Genomic DNA, 21708 nt, shown 5'->3' with positions numbered 1-21708 from the left:
GTATCGCTTTCACGAACATCGCAATCGGAGGCACCCTTCACAAAAGCGAAGCACACCAGCATCAGAAAAATTAGCCAATTCTCAAAATATTGAAATGACACTCAGGATTTGTTCGAAACTCCGTACACACAAACACTATATGCAAATCAATTATACTCGATGTTCCAGACTTAATGGAACCATTGAAACACAAATTTAAGGTCTCTTTGACCCGACATTTGTGAAAGTCACAAGAAACTAATACAACATCTAGAAAGGTTAAATCAAGCTCGAGACCTCTCAAAAATCAACCAAGACCTCACCTATGCCTAAAATCATCATTGAATCCAAAAGAACTCTCGAAATTTCGATCAGAGCATCCAAACCCCGAATGTTGTCCAAAGTCAACTCAAAGGCTAAATTTTCACAATTTTCCAACTTAAGATCTCAAATCCTCAAAAGGACTTCAAATCTGAAACCGACAACTCCAATAGACCAAATTCCCCATTTCAAAACTGATAAAATCGACGAAATTCCATTCCGATACTCAAAACTCCAAAAGACACTGAAAATCACTTTTTACCAGCTTTAACTTTTCAAACTTAATACTCACAAAAATTCACAACTTAATACTCAAGGTTTGAAATCAATTAAAAACAACTTGGGGTCATTATTAGGAGGGCAAAATGGTAAATTCACGAAACATTCTAAAAATGACCGACCAGGTCATTACATAGCGTCACCCCTAACGGACCTGAAATATAGATTTGAATTTAATCGAGCTCCTCGAAAAGAAAAAAAAACTTTCCTTTTTTCACTTTTCCCCCTTATTTTCCTAAATCCAAGCAAAATGCACTAAAATTTTATCCCACAAATTGCTCTAACATATCCACGTCTTCCTCATCCTCACTCAAAATTCCAACCCACATGTTTACTTCAGTCCCAACTCCATAATCACCCGAAAAGTAATCTTTTTGCCTCATCATTATACATTTCTTATGCAGAACTTGTTCAGATTGTGTTCATGTAAGTTTTTGCATATAAATTTACTTTCTTTTTTCCATGGGTGTGATTGTACTTAGCTCCTCAGCAAGTTGCTGCAATAATTTCAATTGTGTATCTGTTACTGAGACTAGACAATCTACTAGTGGTAATGGGTGGTTGAATTGTGATAAAATTAGGAAAACACATGTGGGTTCTTCAAGATTTGTGATGAAATGTTCCAATGATGTTGTGTTGGCTGGGAACTTGAATTTTTTCCCAGGTGGGTCTGCGGTGAATTGTGATAAAAGTAGGAAAAAACATGTGGGTGCTTCAACATTTTTTATGAAATGTTCCAATGATGTGTTGGCAAGGAACTTGAATTTTTTCCCAGGTGGGTCTGTGTTGAATTGTAATAAAATTAGGAAAAAATATGTGGTTACTTCAAGTTTTGTTATGAAATGTTCCAATGATGTTGTGTTGGTAAATGGAAAACCTAGAAATGGCATATCTGCTGAGGGAATATTGAGGAACTTGAGGTCGATTTCGGAACCAACTGAAGCTTTAGCTTTGTTTAAATCTGTAGCGGAGATGCCTAGGGTTGTGCATACTACAGAGACATGTAATTACATGTTGGAGTATTTGAGGGTTCTTGAGAGGATTAATGATATGGCCGTAGTGTTTGATTTGATGCAAAAACAGATAATATATAGGAGTTTGGATACTTATTTGATTATATTCAAGGGTCTTCATATAAGGGGAGGGATACGGGAAGCTCCGTTTGCTCTTGAAAGGATGAAGAAAGCAGGGTTTGTGTTGAATGCTTACTCGTACAACGGGTTGATTCATTTGATTCTTCAAGCAGGGTTTTGGCAGGAAGCTTTAAAGGTTTATAGAAGGATGATTTCGGAAAAGCTTAAGCCTAGTCTTAAAACATACTCTGCACTAATGGTTGCGTGTGGTAAAAGAAGGGATACTGAAACAGTCATGAGATTGTTAAGCGAGATGGAAGGTCTGGGATTAAGACCGAATATTTATACTTTTACCATTTGCATTAGAGTGCTTGGAAGGGCTGGAAAGATCGATGATGCTTGTGCCGTATTAAAGAGAATGGATGATGAAGGTTGTGCTCCAGATGTTGTTACTTACACAGTCCTCATTGATTCTCTTTGCATTGCTGGCAAGCTAGATATTGCTAAAGAAGTCTTTTTCAAGATGAAAGATGGGTGCCAAAAACCTGATCGAGTGACTTACATCACTTTGCTAGATAGGCTTAGTGATCGTGGTGACTTGGACTCTGTAAGGGACTTCTTGGACAGGATGGAGGCTGATGGTTATAAAGCGGATGTCGTCTCTTTTACCATACTTGTTGATGCTTTGTGCAAAGTAGGTAAGGTTAGTGAAGCATTTGCTACATTAGATGTAATGAAGGAAAAAGGGATCTTACCGAATCTTCATACTTATAATTCATTGATTAGGGGCCTGCTAAGAAAGAAGAGAGTTAATGAAGCATTGGAGCTGTTTGATAGCATGGAATCTCTTGGAGTTGAGGTTACAGCTTACACGTATATCCTGTTTATTGACTACTATGGAAAATCAGGTGAGCCTGATAAAGCCCTTGAAACATTTGAGAAGATGAAAGCTCATGGAATCGTGCCTAACGTTGTTGCTTGCAATGCATCTTTGTACAGTGTAGCAGAAACAGGAAGGCTTGGAGAGGCGAAAAGGATATTTGATGGAATTAGAGAGAGTGGATATGTTCCAAATTCTATCACCTACAACATGATGATGAAATGCTATAGTAATGCAGGGAAAGTTGATGAAGCCATTAAATTACTCTCTGAGATGATAGAAAGTGGTTGTGATCCTGATGTAATTGTAGTCAATTCATTGATCGACATACTTTATAAGGATGGTCGGGCTAGTGACGCGTGGGCAATGTTTTACAGATTGAAGGATATGAAACTGACTCCTACTGTTGTGACCTACAACACTTTACTGGCTGGATTAGGAAAAGAGGGGAAGATTCGAGAGGCCTATGAGTTACTTGATAGCATGGCTCTTCACGGGTGTGCTCCTAACACAATCACTTACAATACACTTTTAGATAGTCTTTGCAAGAATGGTGAGGTTGATACCGCCTTGGCGTTGCTTTATCAAATGACAGGACCAAATTGCTTTCCAGATGTTTTCAGTTATAACACTGTAATCTTTGGGTTGGCTAAAGAAAAAAGGGTACCCGAAGCATTTTTGCTATTCCATCAGATGAAGAAGAAAATGTATCCTGACTGTGTAACTGTATATGCTCTTCTACCTATTCTTGTGAAAGACGGTTTAGTTGAGGATGCTGTTAAGATTGTGGACGGATTTGTTAACCAGGCTTTGAACAGGTCAGATAGATCCTTTTGGCTGCAACTGATGGAAGGTGTTTTGGGTGAAGCTGAATTAGATCATTCCATTTCTTTTGCGGAAAAACTGGCATCGTATCATATTTGCAGAAGTGACTTAATAATAGTGCCTGTTATTAGAGTCCTTTGCAAGCAAAAAAAAGCCCTTGATGCTCATGATCTTTTTGTTAAATTCAAGAACACATTTGGTATTCGTCCAACACTAAGATCATATTATCCCTTGGTTGAAGGACTTCTGAATGTTAATCTTAAAGAATTGGCGTGGCATCTTTTCAAGGAGATGAAAAATGTCGCCGGTTGTGCCCCAGATGTTTATACCTATAATTTGTTTCTTGATGAACTTGGAAAGTCTGGGAAGGTTGATGAACTTTTTGAGCTGTATGAGGAGATGCTCCACAGAGGATGTATGCCGATCGCGATAACTTACAATATTCTCATTTCTGGTTTGGTGAAGTCTAATAAAGTAGAGAGAGCAATGGATTTTTACTATGATCTTGTAAGTTTAGGGTTTACACCTACTCCTTGTACATATGGTCCTCTCATAGATGGGCTTTTGAAAGTTAAAAATTTCGACAAAGCAAAGGACTTTTTTGAGGAAATGGCGGAGTACGGATGCAGGCCGAATTCCGCTATCTACAACATTCTCATAAATGGGTTTGGGAAAGCCGGTGATCTGAAAGCTGCATGTGATCTTTTTAACAGAATGAATAAAGAAGGAGTTAGACCCGATTTAAAGACGTACACCATTCTTGTAGATTGTCTATGCTCTGCCAGGAAGGTGGATGATGCTTTGCACTACTTTGAGGAACTGAAATTAGCTGGTCTTGATCCTGATTTGATTTCTTACAACCTTATGATCAACGGTCTTGGGAAATCCGGTAAAATGAAGGAAGCGCTGCATCTTCTTGATGAGATGAAAAGCAGAGGAATCACCCCGAATCTTTATACCTATAATACCTTGATATTCAATCTTGGGATTGTTGGAATGTTGGAGGAGGCTGGAAGGATGTATGAAGAACTTCAGCAACTCGGTCTTGAACCCGATGTTTTTACTTATAATGCTCTTATTAGAGGGTACAGCAAGTCTGGTGATCCAGACGGTGCATATGCCATTTATGAGAAGATGATGGTCGGGGGTTGTAGCCCAAATAGTGGTACTTTTGCTCAACTACCTAATTAACGGCGGACATTTAAGGTTCTTCAAGTGAAGCTTGTGAGAGCGAGTTCCTAAACTCTGCGTTGAGGCTGCTAAGGTATATACTCATTCCACCACTCCAGGGAACTTGCTGGAGAATGTAAATCATTTCTGCACTTTCTGAATATTCGAAACATGCTAAGCAAAAACGTTTTTCAAGACATAGTTGCTATATTTTCTTGCTCCTTAAATCATCACGTACCCCAGAGGCGGATCCAGATATTGGTACTGGGTTCAACAAAAAACCCAATGTACTCTGATGCTCATTACTCGAGCTGAGGGTCTTCCAGAAACAGCCTCTCTACCTCCTCAAGGTAGGGGTAAGGTTTGCGTACACTCTACCCTCCCTAGACCCTCCTTATGGAACTAACACTGGGTTTCTTGTTGTTGTTGAACCCATGATTTCAAAAATACAATGGGTTCAACGATAAGAACCTTAAAGGTTGAACACATAAATCGTAAATCTTGGATCTGCCTCTGTCATCCCCTGCTCTCAAATTTATCACCAAAAATATAAGAAAGAAAATTTGCTTGTTCCCTTTTCCATTCTCAGAACATCAATGCGTCCAAGCTAGACGTTATTATCTTGTCAATGCTGATAGTTAACTTGGCTGAACGTTGTCTTAACCTTAACTTCTTGTTTCTTTTCTGCAGGGATTACCTCTGCTGATTGGACGTTTACTATTTGGAGCTCGTAGATGTGTCAGCAAGGTTCTTGGGGCGCGGCTGAACCTCAAAGGCTTTGGATTTCATTTGTAAGGTGCTCTATAAATCCGAAAACGTTGTCTATATAAAGTGTTAATATTTGGTTATTGTAGGTTTATACCTGTGCATCTTGTAAGAATGAGTGTGGCAGTCTTAGCAATAAGTGTAGCATATCTCTTATGCTTGGTGAATACATGGTGCCTATATCTGTAGATAATTCAACCATAGTTGAGGCAAAACTCTTTCTAAAGTTTTGATTTGTTATTCAACTTACCAAGAAATGTTTTAATTCATTATTTACACTGCTTTGTTATGTGATACTTGAGCCGAGGGTTTTTTGAAAACAGTCTCTCTATCTCCATAAGGTAGGGGTAAGGTCTACATACCCTACTTTTCATATAGATTTGTCCTTCAAATTGCTCACGTGTGTGGCATTGTGTAACTACGGAAAACGATACTATCTCTCCAGATGTTGTAGTATTCATCAAGATAATATAGTATAAACTGTATAATATGATACATTATGAAACGAAACGTAACAACCATCCAAACAAAGTGTTTAGAGTTGAAACGTGATGTTAGATGTGAAGCTCTTCTACAATGTACAATGTGTAACCTTTTTAAGTAAGACAGGAAGGTCTTAACAATTGCATCCAAGGGTTCACCGGCAAAACAATAACGTGTAATCTTACGTGATGAGGGTTTATATGTAATCTCGTCATTTGTTTAATTCCACAAATCGATCTTAACTCAACACCTGACTGATTGAGCTTGCAATGGTTTTTATGTCAAACAGTGTCATTATATTAGATTTATTCTTAGTTTTTGTTTTTGCCTTTCAATTATAGTGTCTTGTTGCTATAAATATGGATGTAGAACAAAATATTGTCATTATTTTTGTTTTTCATTACATAAAAACCACTTTTTTTAAATAATAAAAAAAAAACTAATCACCTAATTATATTAATATCAACTAAAAAAATCACTTTTCTTACCACTTTGTGTTGATTAACACCGATTGCCAGTTTCAGCTTCGAAACCTATTATGCTAATTCTATTTAAATTAAATTAGCTTGAGTAGTAAACGTATTATTTAAATTTCTCTAATGAAGATATTAACTCTTAATAGACTCAGTTTTTAGATTAATTTCTTTTCACTCTCTATTGAGAGGGCAAATCATTGAAAAATAAAGAATAGAGTGCAATTTTTTAAAAGGACGTCATACATTAAGGGATCGTTTGATAGGATGCAATAGAAAAAATAATACATGTATTAACTTTGTGTACTCTATTTGATATTGCAGTATGTATACTACTAATACATTGAAAACTATGTTATTAGCAATGCAAGGAGTATTAATACATGCATTAATATGATTAAAGTCATCAATTATCCCTCAAAACATTTTTCACATTTTTTCCCTCGTATTTGTGGAGAGTATATTTTTTTTTAGAAATTATGTAATATATGTTATTTTTAATACACCAAATACCGCATAAAAAATAATTCCACCATAACTACTGCAGTCTGCAAGCATAATGAATTGTTTGTGATCAGACTTTCTATTAAAAAATCAACTGTAATTAAGAAAAGACAATTGTTCCTTTATATACAATATCACTAAAATAGGAACTTCTCAATCTGAATTAGCTATTCATTCACTGTAATGCTGTGTGTGACATAATGCAAAAAACTCAAAAAATATATAAAATCCCAAGTCATACAGCTATTCACATGATATTTATATCAGAATCAATATAGTCCCCACTTTCTTTACTGCATTTTACCCGCAAACTCAGTGGGGTCTGACAAGGGTAGGATGTACGTCAAAAATCACAAAATGAATTATAAGACCTCTTTTTCAAGTTTTAATACAGCCATGAATGCTTCCTGTGGTACATCAACTTTACCAATGGCTTTCATCCTTTTCTTTCCTTCAGCCTGATGAAAAGATACAGCAAATCAGCCCCAGTTTACATACAACTAGCGGGTCTGGAAGGGTAGTGTGTACGCAGACCTTACCCCTACCTCATAGAGATAGACTATTTCCGAAAGACCATCAAATTAAAAAGAACATTTCAAAGCAGTTTGAAAAAGGAAATACAGAAATAAAAACGATACCACCATCAAGTAAACAGAATCGCCATAAGAAGTGATACGAGTACATAACCATAGTTAAACTGCAACAATTTCACAAGCAAAATATTGAAAAGTAAGCTTGGATTATGGTCTCATATATATTACTTCCTCCTTTTCAATTTGAGTGTCACAGTTTGAGTAGACACGAAATTTAAGTAAAGAATGGAGAATATTGAATCTTGTGGTTTTAAACTAAATGTGTGTAATGTGCCAAAATGTTCTTTGAATCTTGTGATTTTTAAACATGCGATGTAGAATGAAGGAATTAGAGAGTTACCAAGCATAAAATGAGATATTTCTTTTAAAAAGGACTAAAAGGGGAAGTAAGATACTTGAATTGAAATGGTAGGAGTAACAGATAAGGGAAGAGTGATCAATATAACATGTTGACAAGTACTCTTGCACCGCGAAAATCAACTCTTCCCTCCAAATTAAAGATTCTCAAGTAACTAATGGAATAGATCAGAACTGAATGCCCAATAGCAACTGGATACATGACCAGGCTAGGTACTGGATTCAGACTATACTACGTTTCCAAGATTTGCTAAAAAAAAAATAAGAAGAGAAACACAAGCTAAAAGATGATGTAGCACCAGAAGGCAGAAGGGAGAACCGTTAAAAATAAAAATAAAAAATGGAGGAAAAAAGAGAAGTAGGACCTAGTCAACTTTATAGATGCTGGAATATGCCCTAGGATTGATCTGAATATCCAGAAACAGAAAGGGACTTGCCAGATACTATGGTCTGAAGCGGAAATCACTTAAAATTGAATCGTCAATCGCATAGAAAAAACTAAAAGCAACAGTTGATAGGCTCTCAATCCTTCAACATCTGTAATTTAAGGCCATTCTCTACAAGTGTTGCTCCTTGGGTATAATACTTAACTCCAAAAGATGCCACATGATTTCTAGTTATGGGTAGGTATAACAAACCTAAACGTATAGTACAACTAACAAAATGGGAAGAACATCTTGTTGTAAATAATTTGATTTTCTTTGCATAGGTAAGCATGAACCTAATAACAGCACAAGCGAATATTTAAGAAATACAGTCTAACCATGCACTACGAGTAATTGTAATTAACAAGGATATCCCATAAGGTATTTGTTTCAGGGAACAGGGGTGCAGGGTACCTGTTTCTTGAGCAGTTTCTTTTTTCTTGAGATGTCACCACCTACATGAACAAAGATGGAATGTAAAAAAAAACTAAGAGAACATACACATGTCAATGTAAACATCATAAATTCTAGATAATCATCAGCAGCAGAATGAAAATTCTTACAAGGGATTTCAATATGTATATCATACTGTTAATATCATCTTGTAATCTTACCATAGCACTTGGCGAGAACATCCTTCCTGATAGCAGATATGGCCTCGCTGGCAATAACTTTTGAGCCAATGGTTGCCTGTCATGACAAATTAAGCATTCAATAAAACTAATAAGCTATGACAGGGAATAGCATTCACTACAACATTGCTTCACCTTGCATCTATGTTATCGAGATACTTAAACACATAATAGCACGTTGTTTAAAATTACTAATAGCTTTGCTCAATAACGTGCACATTTTTAGGTCATTGAGAATATGTTTTGGTTTATTTATAGCACATGACGTCTCTTTTTAAAAAGTCTGCTGAGTGCTGCTCATACAAAAGTCTCCATGAATAATCTTATGCTTTCTGAGAGTACACGTTCAAACAAGCATATATCCTTCGTAACACAAAAAGTAATATATAAGTCTGAAAAAACAATGCAGCACTCACATTAAGAGATAATTTTGACTCCTCTCTAAATGACGGAATAAAACAGGGAGCGGAGAGGAAGAAAGTGACTAGTTGGTGGGAGCAAAAGATGAAACATTGCATCAACTTAAATTTAAATCTCTCACAAGATAAATAACTATTTCAAATGTATAGTACATTCAATCATCAATAAAAGCACTCTTCCTAGGCATAGGAAAATTCAGCGTAAAGCTCAAAATAGAAAAGAAAAAGAAAACGAAAAGAAAAAAGTGTGTAGCCTATGCAAAACCCTTCACTAAAAAGATGAAGACACCCATGAAATCAGATTGATGTGAAATATGTACCAAACAATGACGCACTACTTTAGAGTGAGACTCATACTAACTGATGATACACTACTCCTAGAATTCACTTAAATACTTTATGAAACAACCAGGAAAGGGCAACATGAAATCAATAACTAACTCAATTCACATTTGACAGTAGTAGGAACCTAACCAAAGTAACTAAGGCTATTTCCTTAAGAAGAATCAAAGCACGAAAAGCATAGCAATGATGTACTAACAATATGTATCATTTGAATGAGAAACTACCAAGAATAAATGCAAAAATCGCTTCCTCTTCGAATGAAAAAAACAATGTGAAATATGAAAACTCTTAATTTCCATTATCACAAAAATAAAAAAGATGATCAACTAAGAAAAGAGATGTTCTACCTGGATTGGTACTTTAAACATTTGTCTGGGTATTAGTTCTTTTAGCTTTTGGGTTAAAGCCCTTCCCACAGAATATGCCTGAAAAAAAAAAGAGAGAGAAAGCAAATGTTACATCATATATGTGCCAAGATAATATTTGTCTCAAATAAGATGGAATAATTTCAGATTGGTAAATAAAGTAGAAAGTCAAGATACCTGCAAACTGTAGACTCAATGACTAATCGTTTTTATTTTTGTACAAAGGTTGAAGATTTTAATAAACAGTCAAAAAAATTATAGGAGGAAATGACTTGGATTCCATCAATAACTAAGAACAGAAAAATCAATAAACAATTGCCTGCCAGTCTATTTTCAGGTACCTAGTGAATGCTACGTGGAAGATAAAAGTTATATTTTGTTAACCTATATTCATGAGGCATGCATGTGAAGTTCTTCCGAGTTAAGTGCAGTAAACTGTAGCTGACATTGGATGAATTTAGTTTTTACATCATTTCCATGAGAAAAAGCTTCAAGTCTGTCTCTACTGTCAAGGAAAAGTGCACCAGAAGAACTTTAAGTAGTTCCATTTCTTTTACATGAATTTGCATTCTGTTTTAAGCACAAACACATGTTACAAGGTCCTTCCTTACCTTGTCTTTATGTACGATTGTTGCCAAGGGTTCAACACGATCACCATTAATGAGAATATCAAGCTTTATCAAATCACTTTCTGTATACCTGGCAGGCACAATAGAGTGGATATCTCATTAGCAAGTCATGAATTAAACAGCAATAATCTTTGAGGATCCATGAAAAGATCTTTTTATGCATCCAGATATTCCAACTAATTTAGTAGTAAATCAAGCTAAATGTTAAACTTAACAGTGAGCACTCAGGAACAAAAAAACCAAAAGTATACCTGATTCAGAATATCAAGCTAAATGTGTGCCTTTGACACATGTAGCAGAAATAGTGTGAGCTCTCTTTAGATAGACATACCACGAAGGTCACATGTAAAAGAGTTCATAATTTTAATGCGAAGACACACTGGGTGTGTTTGGTAGGGAAGAAAACATTTTCTGGAAAAAGTTTTCTTATTTTCCCATGTTTAGTTGGACAAAAATGTTGGAAAACATTTTCTCAAGGAAAAGAAGTTCCTTAAAAATGAGGAAAATGACTTCCTTAATGGAAGTAGGGAAAACAAGTTCTATAAGTGACTTTCTATGTTTATTGTATCCTCCCGCCCACCCAACGCCACCAACCCCTACCCCTTGACCATCCCACCCCGCCACCCCCTCCTACCCCTACTTTTTTGCTAGATTACATATAAATACTCTTGAGATAACAATTTTTTGCTTACTTACCAAACACTAGAAAATAAGTAAGAAACCAACTTGTTTTCCAAGAAACATTTTCTAGCCAAACACACCCACAAAAGGTCTTTGACCCACTGTATAACTGTAAGGTTTAGAATGTTGAAGTCAAAGTCGTGATACCAAAAAAATAGTAAATACAACTAGATTGCATCTGTTGCTTCCAACCTATTATGCCATGGACAGTGAAAAACTCCCAACTAGAATACCTAACTACCAATAAACTTTTTACAATTTTTTGATGGAATAACAATAGGGATCTTCTTTCTGCAGCAAGACCAATTTTTTTCATGGAATAACAAAAAATAACAATTGGCTGATTTTATGTGGAAAGAGATTTCATAACGTTTGAAGGGAGGCCTTGGTGTAACTAGTAAAGTTGTTGCCATGTGACCTGGAGGTCACGGATTTGAGCTGTGGAAACAGCCTCTTGCAGAAACACAGGGTTAGACTGCATATAATAGACTCTTGTGGTCCGCCCTTCCCCGCACCCCACACATAGCGAGAGCTTAGTGCACCGGGCTGCCCTTTTTAGATTTCATAATGTTCTCCTTTATCATGTGAACTTCTCCTATTCCTCATATATAAGAGAGAGTGGATAGGTACAAAAGAAATGTGGATACAAATTTGTCTTTAACCTTGGAAAAAAATTAACAAATCAACTGAATGCTTGTTACCCGAAACAATTCAATAGTGATAGAAGCATGACTTCACTCTGTTTACAAAGAACTTAAAAGTGAAAACAAGACATGGAGTTAATATTTAAAAGCGGGTGTAAGTTCCAGATTATTAGGAGATCAAAATCATCATAGATAGACTTGACATTGCATATTATGTTGACTTACCCAATGAAGTTGTATTCCATGCTTGCATAACCTTTGCTTCTTGACTTTAGCTGATCAAAGAAATCTCCAACCATCTGATGAAGAAAATTGACACATCATAACCGGACAAAGAAAGACCCAGCCCAACATTCATACATGTTCTTACATAAAAGCAAAAGAAAAATGAAATTATTCCATGATTAAAAAAAATAAAAAATAAAAAGGAAACAAAATTCAACATGGAATCCTTAAAAAATGAATACACAACATAAATTGTTAAGTACCAAAACAACTAGTGAGCAAGATGACAGCACCCAAATTTTACATCCTTTTGGACATGTATGTTTTGTACCCTCCCCCTTTTACAATATACAAGGGCGCTAGATCAGAGCACTGGTTAGCTAATTACAAAATAGTACCTCAGCAAGTGGCAATTCATATATGATTGATGCTCTATTCTCGGTAATATATTTCATCTCTTTGAATATTCCTCGTCGATCTTGAGCAAGTTCCATAATAGCACCAATATATTCTTTTGGAGTGAGCAACTCAATCTGTGTGGAGAAGAATCACAAGCAGATGCCCAACTAGTTAGAAGTGAGACCGCATACAAAAGAAAAATTAGAGAAGAGTCACGAATTCAGAGAGCAACCTTAACAAATGGCTCTTCAATTGACCGTCTTTTTCCAGGTTCAGGAAGCAAAGATGGATTTGAACACTCAACCTGGATCAGATCAGATGCATGCATATATAAACATAACATCAAAAGACAGTCTCCCATACAAAGTAGCAATATTGGAACATGAACATATACTGCTTCAAAGGATGAAAAACTTAGAAGATGAACCATTTATAATACTCTGAAAAAAGTCAACATTTAGAGCTAAGCTCTGACAATTTCATTGGAACAAAGAGGCACAACTCGGAATAAAAATTTTGAGTACAGGGCAAGAGATGTTACGGTATCACCATCTATGCAATTGACTCGGTAAACGACACTTGGGGCTGTAGTTATTAGAGACAAATTGTACTCGCGCTCGAGCCTTTCCTGGTGAAACAAAAGATTATCAGAGCACATGAGAAGCACAGACATCAAGGTAAAACATAGCCAAGTTACTAACAGAGAAGTTAACACAAACATTATTCTGACCTGAACAATTTCCATGTGAAGAAGACCCAAAAACCCACATCGAAATCCAAAACCCATAGCACTTGAAGTCTCTGGCTCAAACTGCAAATTTGGAATTACGAGAGAAAAATCTTACACAAATTTGCAACTTCCAAGTTGATGAAAAATATCCATAACAATTGTTATAAGTAAAAAAGGAAGATAAAATGGTTAGTACACAAGAATATGCATAAATCTGCAAAATTTATTAAACAATATTTGACAAAGGATCATAATGGGGTCGACTGCTGTGAATGCATATATCTGAACATAACCAACATTTCCAATATAATTTGAAACATAGGGAATATATCATAAAAGCCAGAGTAAAACAAAGGACACATGATGCACAAGATTATGAACACTGACAACAAAAATAACGCTTCACAAGTTTTCAAAAGCATTGCTGCGAGAAAGTTCAGGAACACAACAGAAACTGTCAGAATTTATATTGCAAGTCAAAAATTTGTTTACCTTTAATGCAGCATCATTAAGTTGCAATTTCTCCAACGCATCGCGAAGCTCACTAAACCTGCAGGAATGTTGACAACCGTTTATAGGGGAAAATCTATTTGAATTCATACATATATTAAATAATAAAGTTTATAAATAGAAATATACTGGTCGGCATCAACAGGGAACAAGCCACAAAAAACCATTGGAGTAGCCTCCTTGTATCCCGGTAGTGATTGTTCTGCTTTTCTCTGGAAGTGTGTTATAGTGTCACCCACCCTAGCATCAGCTACGGATCTTATGGAAGCTGAAAGAAAGCCCACCTGAAATGATAAACTGAAAATCTTACAATCCCATCATTTAAAGAAAATTGACCTATTTAAAACGAAGATTTGAAGGTACCCTATCATGATTTGTTATTGTTTGTCAAATCAATTATTAGTTTCTTTTTCATTTTTCAATGATTTGCAATACTTCGACGCATTGATTTATCAATTATTTTTTTACAATGGTGGTGTCTGAGCCACCATGTGGAACCTTGATTATTACACCGAGCACCTGACCCCCACCAGCAAAGGTACCGAGTAACTTTGGCCATCGAGACTTAGATAGATGGGAAGAAATTACCTAGTGATTATTGTCACTGTTGAGCATGATTTCTCAATAATTAACTGTAGAATCAAATCTATCTATCTTGGTTTTCAAGGTTGTAGCAGCCTGGGAACTCTAAATGTAGAAGTGGTACATATTGCTTATTATGCTTTAGACAAGAGGTAGATTTTTTCCTGATAAATAAGAAGAGAGGTGGTAGAATTAAATTAGTCAGATAAGATGTTTTACCTCTCCAGCGTATAATTGATCAACTTGCAACTGGTTGGGCGATAAAACTCCTAATTCATCAGCATAATAATCCTGCATTTGTTGTAGTTGAGAATAAGCCAACAGATAATGTGATCTATCCATCAACCAAATAAAAGAAAACATAAGAGTTCAGAAAATTGAGAAGGTCATTGGTAAAGAAATAAAAAAAATCCTTGTAGATAAGAAAAGAGTATCTAAGTAGAGATTGATATAGCACTCCAGAACAAGATGCCTTCAAAATTTAACACATAGATCCTAATCAGAAAGTAGAAGAAAAAAAGAAGAAGATTAACATAGGAATAGTTTTCCATCAGTAAGGTTGTATCTCAGAGTATGTCTGATTCTTTAAGACATCAGGAGGTCATTGATATTTATCAGATCCAAGGAGTTATTGAAGATTTGAAGGTTCTAGAATGAACTACTAACTCTATGGGAACTTTTCTTGTACAAGATTTCTTTTAACACACATTAGGAGTTATAGCATTGAACCCCTAATTGTATGGAAAAAAAAAAAACTTATGAACTCTAAAGGATTACTTTTTCACACACATAGGCATTAGTTGTTGACTACCTACAAACTGTTCTTGCCTTACATATTCCTTGGGTAGCAAATAAGGTCTTTCTTTTCGAACAATAAGTCAGACTATTATTCTCAACAGTGGAGCACATAGCATCAGCAAATATATCACAGAATGTTAGGTGATGATTTTCCTAATGACCACCTGGTACAAAAGAAAAGGTAAAGTATGTATTAAGAAACCATACCTTCCCACTGGCCATAAAAAGCACTCTGTCACCTTTCTTAATAGTCCCATCAATGATTCGAAAATAGACAATAACGCCCCGATATGGATCATAGTAACTGCAAAGGGAAACAAATTCAGTTAGTTATGATGTGTTACTCCAAGCTTTTAATCAATACATGCTAGCAGCTGTTAATAACATTCACAACGTTAGTATTTCGCTTGCAAATATGGGTAACATCTTCCAAAGTAAATAGTAGATAACATCAGTAATATTGAGATTAATATCCAGTATTTAACATTGGGTATTGCAACTGCAAGATTCATAATCTATGAGTATTTCCATGCATAATCTTTCAAATATCTGAAAATAGTAGTGAAATAACGCTAATATATTCAAAGGGCTATCAATCAGATATACCTGTCAAATATAAGAGCCCTCAGAGGCCTTTCGGCAGTATCATGTGGAGGTGGAATCCTCTGAACAATCGCGTTTAGAATTTCAGTAATACCTATTCCTTCCTAATGAGGAGAAAACACATATCAAATTCCGCAAGTTGTAGTAAGGCTACTAATTCAACCACTACTTCAACTTTTCTTCTCTTTGATCAAACGTCGAATCTGCCATGTATTCTTGAACAGAAAGAATGGGAAATGAGTGTTATCAAAGAAATTACCTTTGCTGAGGTGTATATGGCATTGCTACAATCCAGGCCAACAATCTATACAACAAGATGAGTTGATTCTATGGTTAATTGTGAAGTTACAGAAGCGTCAAGTATCTTTTTCCTTCAATCATATCCTGACAGCTATACGGCAAACCATTGACAGCAGAGCATGGAAAAGCATAAATTATCAATTAAGGCATTATAGTGGTCATCTAACCTTGGAGAAAATTTGCAAGAAATATAGAGCAAATAATACTAGTCATAATAGCATTAGTAATATTGAGAATGACAACCAGAGGGGTAGCAGGAATCTTAGCCATAGCATAGTGATTTAGTGGTGCAGACAATTATAGTGGTACCACAAATAGTATCTATAACTATAGTAACAGACAGAAAGTTCTGAACTGTATTTATATCAACAAACCAACCTCTTCTATCTCTTGACAAACACGAGCTGGATCAGCTCCTGGAAGATCAATCTTGTTCAAAACCTGAGGAGAAGAATAATCATTCTTGTAAATAAATAAATAACTAAATAAGTAAGAAACGACATGATTTGAAGATAACAATGAAAAAAGAACTGGGGATTCATGATGAATAAGAAATGACTAGAGCAAAGATGCTCCTGCATCCCTACCATGATCTAGAGCACATTTAGAAAATTAACAAACTAGTGACTCATAGCTTTGAAATAATCAGTGCATCCAACCCAAAACCTCAATGCAATGGAGGATTGAGTGGCCAAGGACATTATAAACCTCTTGTGAGACCCTTGCACAGAAAGTGTAGCATTCCCAAACACCCTTTGGGAACCCTTAAACCGAAGCTACCTAGGTCTTTACTTGTTAAAAGTTCAGATGACATTAAAAGGAGAGTAAAGAAAAGAGAAAGAACTCTTAAAAAAATTGGTTGTTGATGGTAGACAAGAGGGGCTTCTTATATAAGACGGCTTAGTATACATATAATAAGGTAAGTAATTTAATTCCTACAATTGGATACAGTATATTCTTAAATACTGTATGTCCTACGGAATAATCTTCGTAAGATTCTCTACTCAAATTCAATTAATTTAAACAAGCAGTGAATGCAGACACATTTAAATATATAACTTAATCAATGCTGTTGACTTTCAATAGTTTTGAAAACACAAACTTAGCCAATTTAAAACTATTAATCATGAATTGCTAGAAACCATCAATAATAAGTAAATCTTGTAACACCAGAAATCGGCTGATATTTGCCACAATTGAAACATCTGATATAGTTATGTGCTTGGAATATAAGTCATGATATACCAATGATACACATTAGCATTCCACCAACTTACCGGGATGATCTCAAGATTGTTTTCCAATGCTAAATACACATTAGCCAGGGTTTGCGCCTCTACTCCCTATAACATAAGAACTCAACTTCAGAATTGGTCACTGCAAAGAACTCAATTTACTGTATAAAATGAAATAGAGCAGTTCATGTACTTTAACTATAGCAACTAATTAGAACTGCAACTTAGAATCATCGTGCATGGTGTGAATATATTCAAAAATATAGAGGAGGCAAGTGTTTTTAAACCTGGGACGCATCAACTACAAGCAATGCACCTTCACAGGCAGCAAGAGACCGAGACACCTGATATTAGTGAAGAATTAATATGGCATCAAATGGAAATCTGTTTTGTGCTTCACAGGAGATAATTCCACACATCAACCACCTTTGGGGCACACTACAAATGCATTGTGCATTTTGGTGAATTTAGTCTGCTAATTTATAGCATATTGGGTGATTCCACTAGGCTAGATGAAAGCTCGCTAGTCACTAGAAGACAGAGCAAGTTTTAAGTGAAAATGCATTATTTACATTTTAATGGTCAACATTTCCCAAAGCCAAATTATAAGAATCGCTAAGGAGTAGGGTAATTTACAGTTGGGTCCCCACATATATTTGGAACTGATCTCACTAGATTATTCCCTACACTTGATTACCCCCCTACCACCCAACTCCAAAAAGAAGTTTTATGAAAAGATCAGAAATATATCGATCTAAATGAACCATGCATGGACGTGCCTAACATGGTATGTTATATTCCCTCCGTACCAATTTATGTGGCAGTTTTTGACTAGGCATCGAGTTTAAGAAAGAAGGAGACTTTTGAAACTTATGATCTAAAACAAGTTAGACATTTTTACGGCTATAAATCATCTCGTTAAGGGTAAATGAAAAAAACTTAACATTATTTCTATTGGAACAGGTGAAAAGGGAGTATGCCACATAAATTAGAACAGCGGAAGTATTAGATAAATGCTCAAGTAAAATTGTTGATCTCCAACCTCCTTCAAGATCAACAAATAACTTCTCCAATCTCTTTTGCTTTGGTTGAATCATTTCGAACGGCCAAATTAACAATAACAACCACAAATAAGTGGCATATGTCATGGTGAAAGCAACTTACAATTTGAATCCTTGATGAGCTATTCACCACACAAACCAAATGATGTTGTTAGATTCTAATTAGATAAGAAATGAGATTGCTCAAGTTATGACCAGGTTCAGCTTTGGTATATGAAGTCTTCAATTTAAGATGATGATGCAATCACTTCATATATATAGGAAATTTTTTCAGTTATATTGTTACAGGAGCAACACAAATTCGTTGTTGTTTTGACAAAATTAACATCTTGCTCAGTAACCCACCTATCCTGGAATATGAACCATGAAACAAAAACCATATGCATACAGAGTTTATACCTTATAAAATTAGGATGGTTGGTATACTGTAAAATTGAGGATTAGCACAACACTTTCATGTTAAAACCATATCTGCCACATACCTCATACGAGAAATCTACATGACCTGGAGTGTCAATCAGATTAAGGCAATATGGCTCATTTTCATAAATGAAACGCATTCGAGCAGCCTGCAACAAAAAGCTACATGAATTTACTTTGTTTGCATTACAACATATCCAAAGTAATCCTACAGATGGGGTCTGGAGAGGGTAAGATGTATGCAAACCTTACCACTACCTTTGTGGGTAGAGAGGTTGTTTCCGATAGACCCTCGGATCAAAAGAAATGTAAATGAAGCAGGGTGGAAAGAATAAATGACAGCAAAATAACAAGATATAAGGCAAATGAGGTAAATAAACACGGACTGCAGATAGAATGATCAACACTGAGACAAAGAAAGGTTTCAAGAACATATAATTCAAACTTTTTGTTGACATTCTTTCTATTTTCGTCAATTAACACAACATCGCCACAAATAGCATATACCATGGAACTTTATCATGTATATTGCTCATTCATAACTAGCCAAACAAGCATGCGCTTAATGTAGATCCCTCATGTAAGTTCATGGTTACGGAAAACTCCTATGTATCTCCTACTATTGTTCCCACGCTTGTGACTATTCCTTCATAGCTAATTATTTATGGCATTCTATGTTGCTCGGACCCCAATCCTTCTACCTTTTGAAGCATTCTGTTAAGCCTACTATTACACATAAGATTATTGGAGGGAAATGAGAATATAAGGTTGCCTTCATGCAATATGCCAGAAACTTCGTCAAAACAAGTGGTCCTTCCACTAATAGAGAACTTAAAAGTAGAGAAATAGTCCATTCTTTTATAATTTGCCCGATATTTAAAAGAGGAAGGTTCTAAAAATAACAACTTGCTCTTATCCTAGAAGCCCCCATATATGAGACGATTGCTCATCAAAGGAAAGAATTCTTCTATCACACTGACATCCTGTAAATAGCAATGAAAGACTACAGCTTGCATTTTACTGTCAACAAGCATCAGTTTCTAGGTTCTAGTAGTAGTACTATATACATTATCACACAACATAAATTAGAAATCTGAAATGTGTTCTTGTCCCTATCTTCATAAATACTGTTGGAATCAAACAAACTATCAACTCTACCAGAAATCTTACTCAAAGCTCACATTGACACTAAGTAAAATATTTTTTTTCCTTGTTGGGGTTCTGGATAATTACAACGCACCTGCAATTTGATAGTGATGCCTCTCTCTCTCTCCAAATCCATATTATCTAGAAACTGTTCCTTCATGTCTCGGCTCTCTACAGTTCCCGTCATTTGCAGCAACTTATCTGCCAACGTCGATTTCCCATGATCAATATGTGCTATTATTGAGAAATTCCTTATATTCGATATCGGTACCTACATACGTACAAATACAGCAAATGCCAATTCATCTAACCAAATGAAATATCACAAAACAATGGACTTAAGTTAGATAGACTAGTGTTTACACAATCAATAAATTTTATCCTATGATAGCAGATTAGTTACCATTTTTAACAAATAATCTATCAGTTCATCAAGAGATTTATCTGTACTTATAGTTACACAATAAGTGAGCTGACTGAGTAAAGTACTTTTTATACCTGTCCCTCTTACACTTTTTTAACATGTGATAGCAAGTTAGTTGCTATTTTTTTATAACCCTGGTGTACAGGCCAGCTTGCGCTCACCTCGACTAATTCCACGGGATATTTATCAGTTCCCACCAGCAACAAGTACCAATAACTTTGTGCACCAAGTCTAAGACTAATAAGAAAAAATCACTGAGTATTTTTGTCCCTGCTAGAATTTGAACCTGAGATGACCTCATGGTTCTCAGCCTACTTTATTGAGCACTAAGTCACACCTTTGGGTGCTATAAGTAAGTTTATCAGACAATCTAGTAATGTTTATCAAGAAATTTACCTATAATTTTTCAAATAAGTGAGCAAATTTTGTAAATATTTAAGTTTTTACCGTATCAATGAAAGGTTATTAACTATTTTTTTCACATAATCAATTCACGTTTATCTTCTATTTTCTCGTTTTAAATCTGCTTTGACATGTGTTACTTGAACCGGCAGTATACACTCTACAATCCTCATACTCCACCTATAGAATTTCACTGGTTACGTTGTTATTGTAATCAATATCAACAAGGTTTACTTACAATTACTTAATAAATGAGCTGATTATGTAAATACTTAAACTTCAGTGCATAGAACTTATTAAACTCAAAAACAAAAAATGCGAAAATGAGACCTTCAACAGACGGTCTTTGCCGGCGCGAGCTGTAGCCTCGATGTCAGTTGCAGCTGCTTGGCAATGCACACGCAAGCTACTACGCCACCGCTGCCGCCGCCGTCGTACGGACTGAGCTCCATCGCTGCGTTTGCTTTTCAAGTGGTTACTGAAGTAGAGATTCGTAGGAAGGTTAAAGCAATTCTGGTGCTGATGATGATAATGATGAATGAATTTGGGGCGGCAAAAATTGGCAGTCGCCATTTTCGAATGGCGCAACTGATAGAATTTGGTGCAATTTGCTATATATCTTCTTGTCTTTCCAGTTTTTTTTTCAGCCACAAGATGAAACGATTAGGCAAGGAAAACATTTGGGGTGGTTAATTGAATTTGCCGGTTTTTCTCCCTATGCATTATTAATAGTATCAAAATTATAATAATCCCGGTATATAAATTATTTCGCGATATTTTTTTTATCACAAGAAAAATCCGCAGGCATTACCATTTGGGTGCGCACAGGGTAAAACCCCTACTCCTATGCAATAACTCACAAATCACATAGGAGAGGTAACCCACACTAGGCAAGCCCGATGCGATGAGCTCGACCCAGAAGGCAAAACCCTTGCTTTCGCTGGCAAGGAGTTTCGAAGTTGAGAGCTTCAATATGGAAGTCCCAAGCCCAAACCATTGGGCCACCCCGAAGAATATTTTTTCGCATTATA

General features: G+C 35.7%; 2 protein-coding genes across 3 annotated transcripts; one reads left to right on the top strand and one right to left on the bottom strand.

Moving 5' to 3' along the window:
* The first annotated feature begins 861 nt into the window (after positions 1-861).
* LOC125854553 (pentatricopeptide repeat-containing protein At4g31850, chloroplastic) lies at positions 862-5552 on the top strand. Of its 2 annotated transcripts, XM_049534138.1 has the most exons (3): positions 862-1243; positions 1355-4621; positions 5218-5552. In XM_049534138.1, exons 1-2 carry the CDS (start codon positions 1042-1044, stop codon positions 4546-4548), a joined length of 3396 nt encoding a protein of 1131 aa, XP_049390095.1. In that variant the 5' UTR covers positions 862-1041; the 3' UTR covers positions 4549-4621; positions 5218-5552. The 2 variants fall into 2 exon arrangements, with proteins under 2 accessions (XP_049390095.1, XP_049390094.1); XM_049534137.1 differs by having other exon boundaries at positions 862-4621.
* Positions 5553-6836: 1284 nt separating this feature from the next.
* LOC125854642 (translation factor GUF1 homolog, chloroplastic) lies at positions 6837-21388 on the bottom strand. Its single transcript, XM_049534230.1, has 22 exons — positions 21008-21388; positions 19946-20122; positions 18768-18854; positions 17512-17568; positions 17267-17332; positions 16368-16430; positions 15949-15993; positions 15693-15793; positions 15294-15390; positions 14508-14579; positions 13836-13990; positions 13689-13746; positions 13197-13277; positions 13008-13094; positions 12699-12770; positions 12466-12600; positions 12068-12141; positions 10500-10587; positions 9871-9948; positions 8742-8817; positions 8542-8582; positions 6837-7210 (listed from the first exon to the last, which is right to left on the bottom strand). The coding sequence occupies exons 1-22, from the start codon at positions 21248-21250 to the stop codon at positions 7115-7117; spliced, it is 2049 nt and encodes a 682-aa protein (XP_049390187.1). The 5' UTR covers positions 21251-21388; the 3' UTR covers positions 6837-7114.
* Positions 21389-21708: the final 320 nt, after the last annotated feature.

The sequence above is a fragment of the Solanum stenotomum genome, chromosome 2 (genome assembly GCF_019186545.1).
Source record: "Solanum stenotomum isolate F172 chromosome 2, ASM1918654v1, whole genome shotgun sequence".
NCBI classification, from domain to species: domain Eukaryota; kingdom Viridiplantae; phylum Streptophyta; class Magnoliopsida; order Solanales; family Solanaceae; genus Solanum; species Solanum stenotomum.
Note: the sequence above shows the minus strand (reverse complement) of the source record. Positions and strands in the feature narration are given on the sequence as shown.

Excerpts from the sequence above, each read along its gene's own strand:
- LOC125854642 (XM_049534230.1), bottom strand. The coding sequence starts at position 21,250 with ATGGCGACTGCCAATTTTTGCCGCCCCAAATTCATTCATCATTATCAT. Across the intron at positions 13,278-13,688 it reads TTAATGATGCTGCATTAAAG|TTTGAGCCAGAGACTTCAAG; the intron begins GTAAACAAATTT and ends CCAAATTTGCAG. Across the intron at positions 9,949-10,499 it reads CAATCGTACATAAAGACAAG|GCATATTCTGTGGGAAGGGC; the intron begins GTAAGGAAGGAC and ends TTTTTTTTTCAG.
- LOC125854553 (XM_049534137.1), top strand. The coding sequence starts at position 1,042 with ATGGGTGTGATTGTACTTAGCTCCTCAGCAAGTTGCTGCAATAATTTC.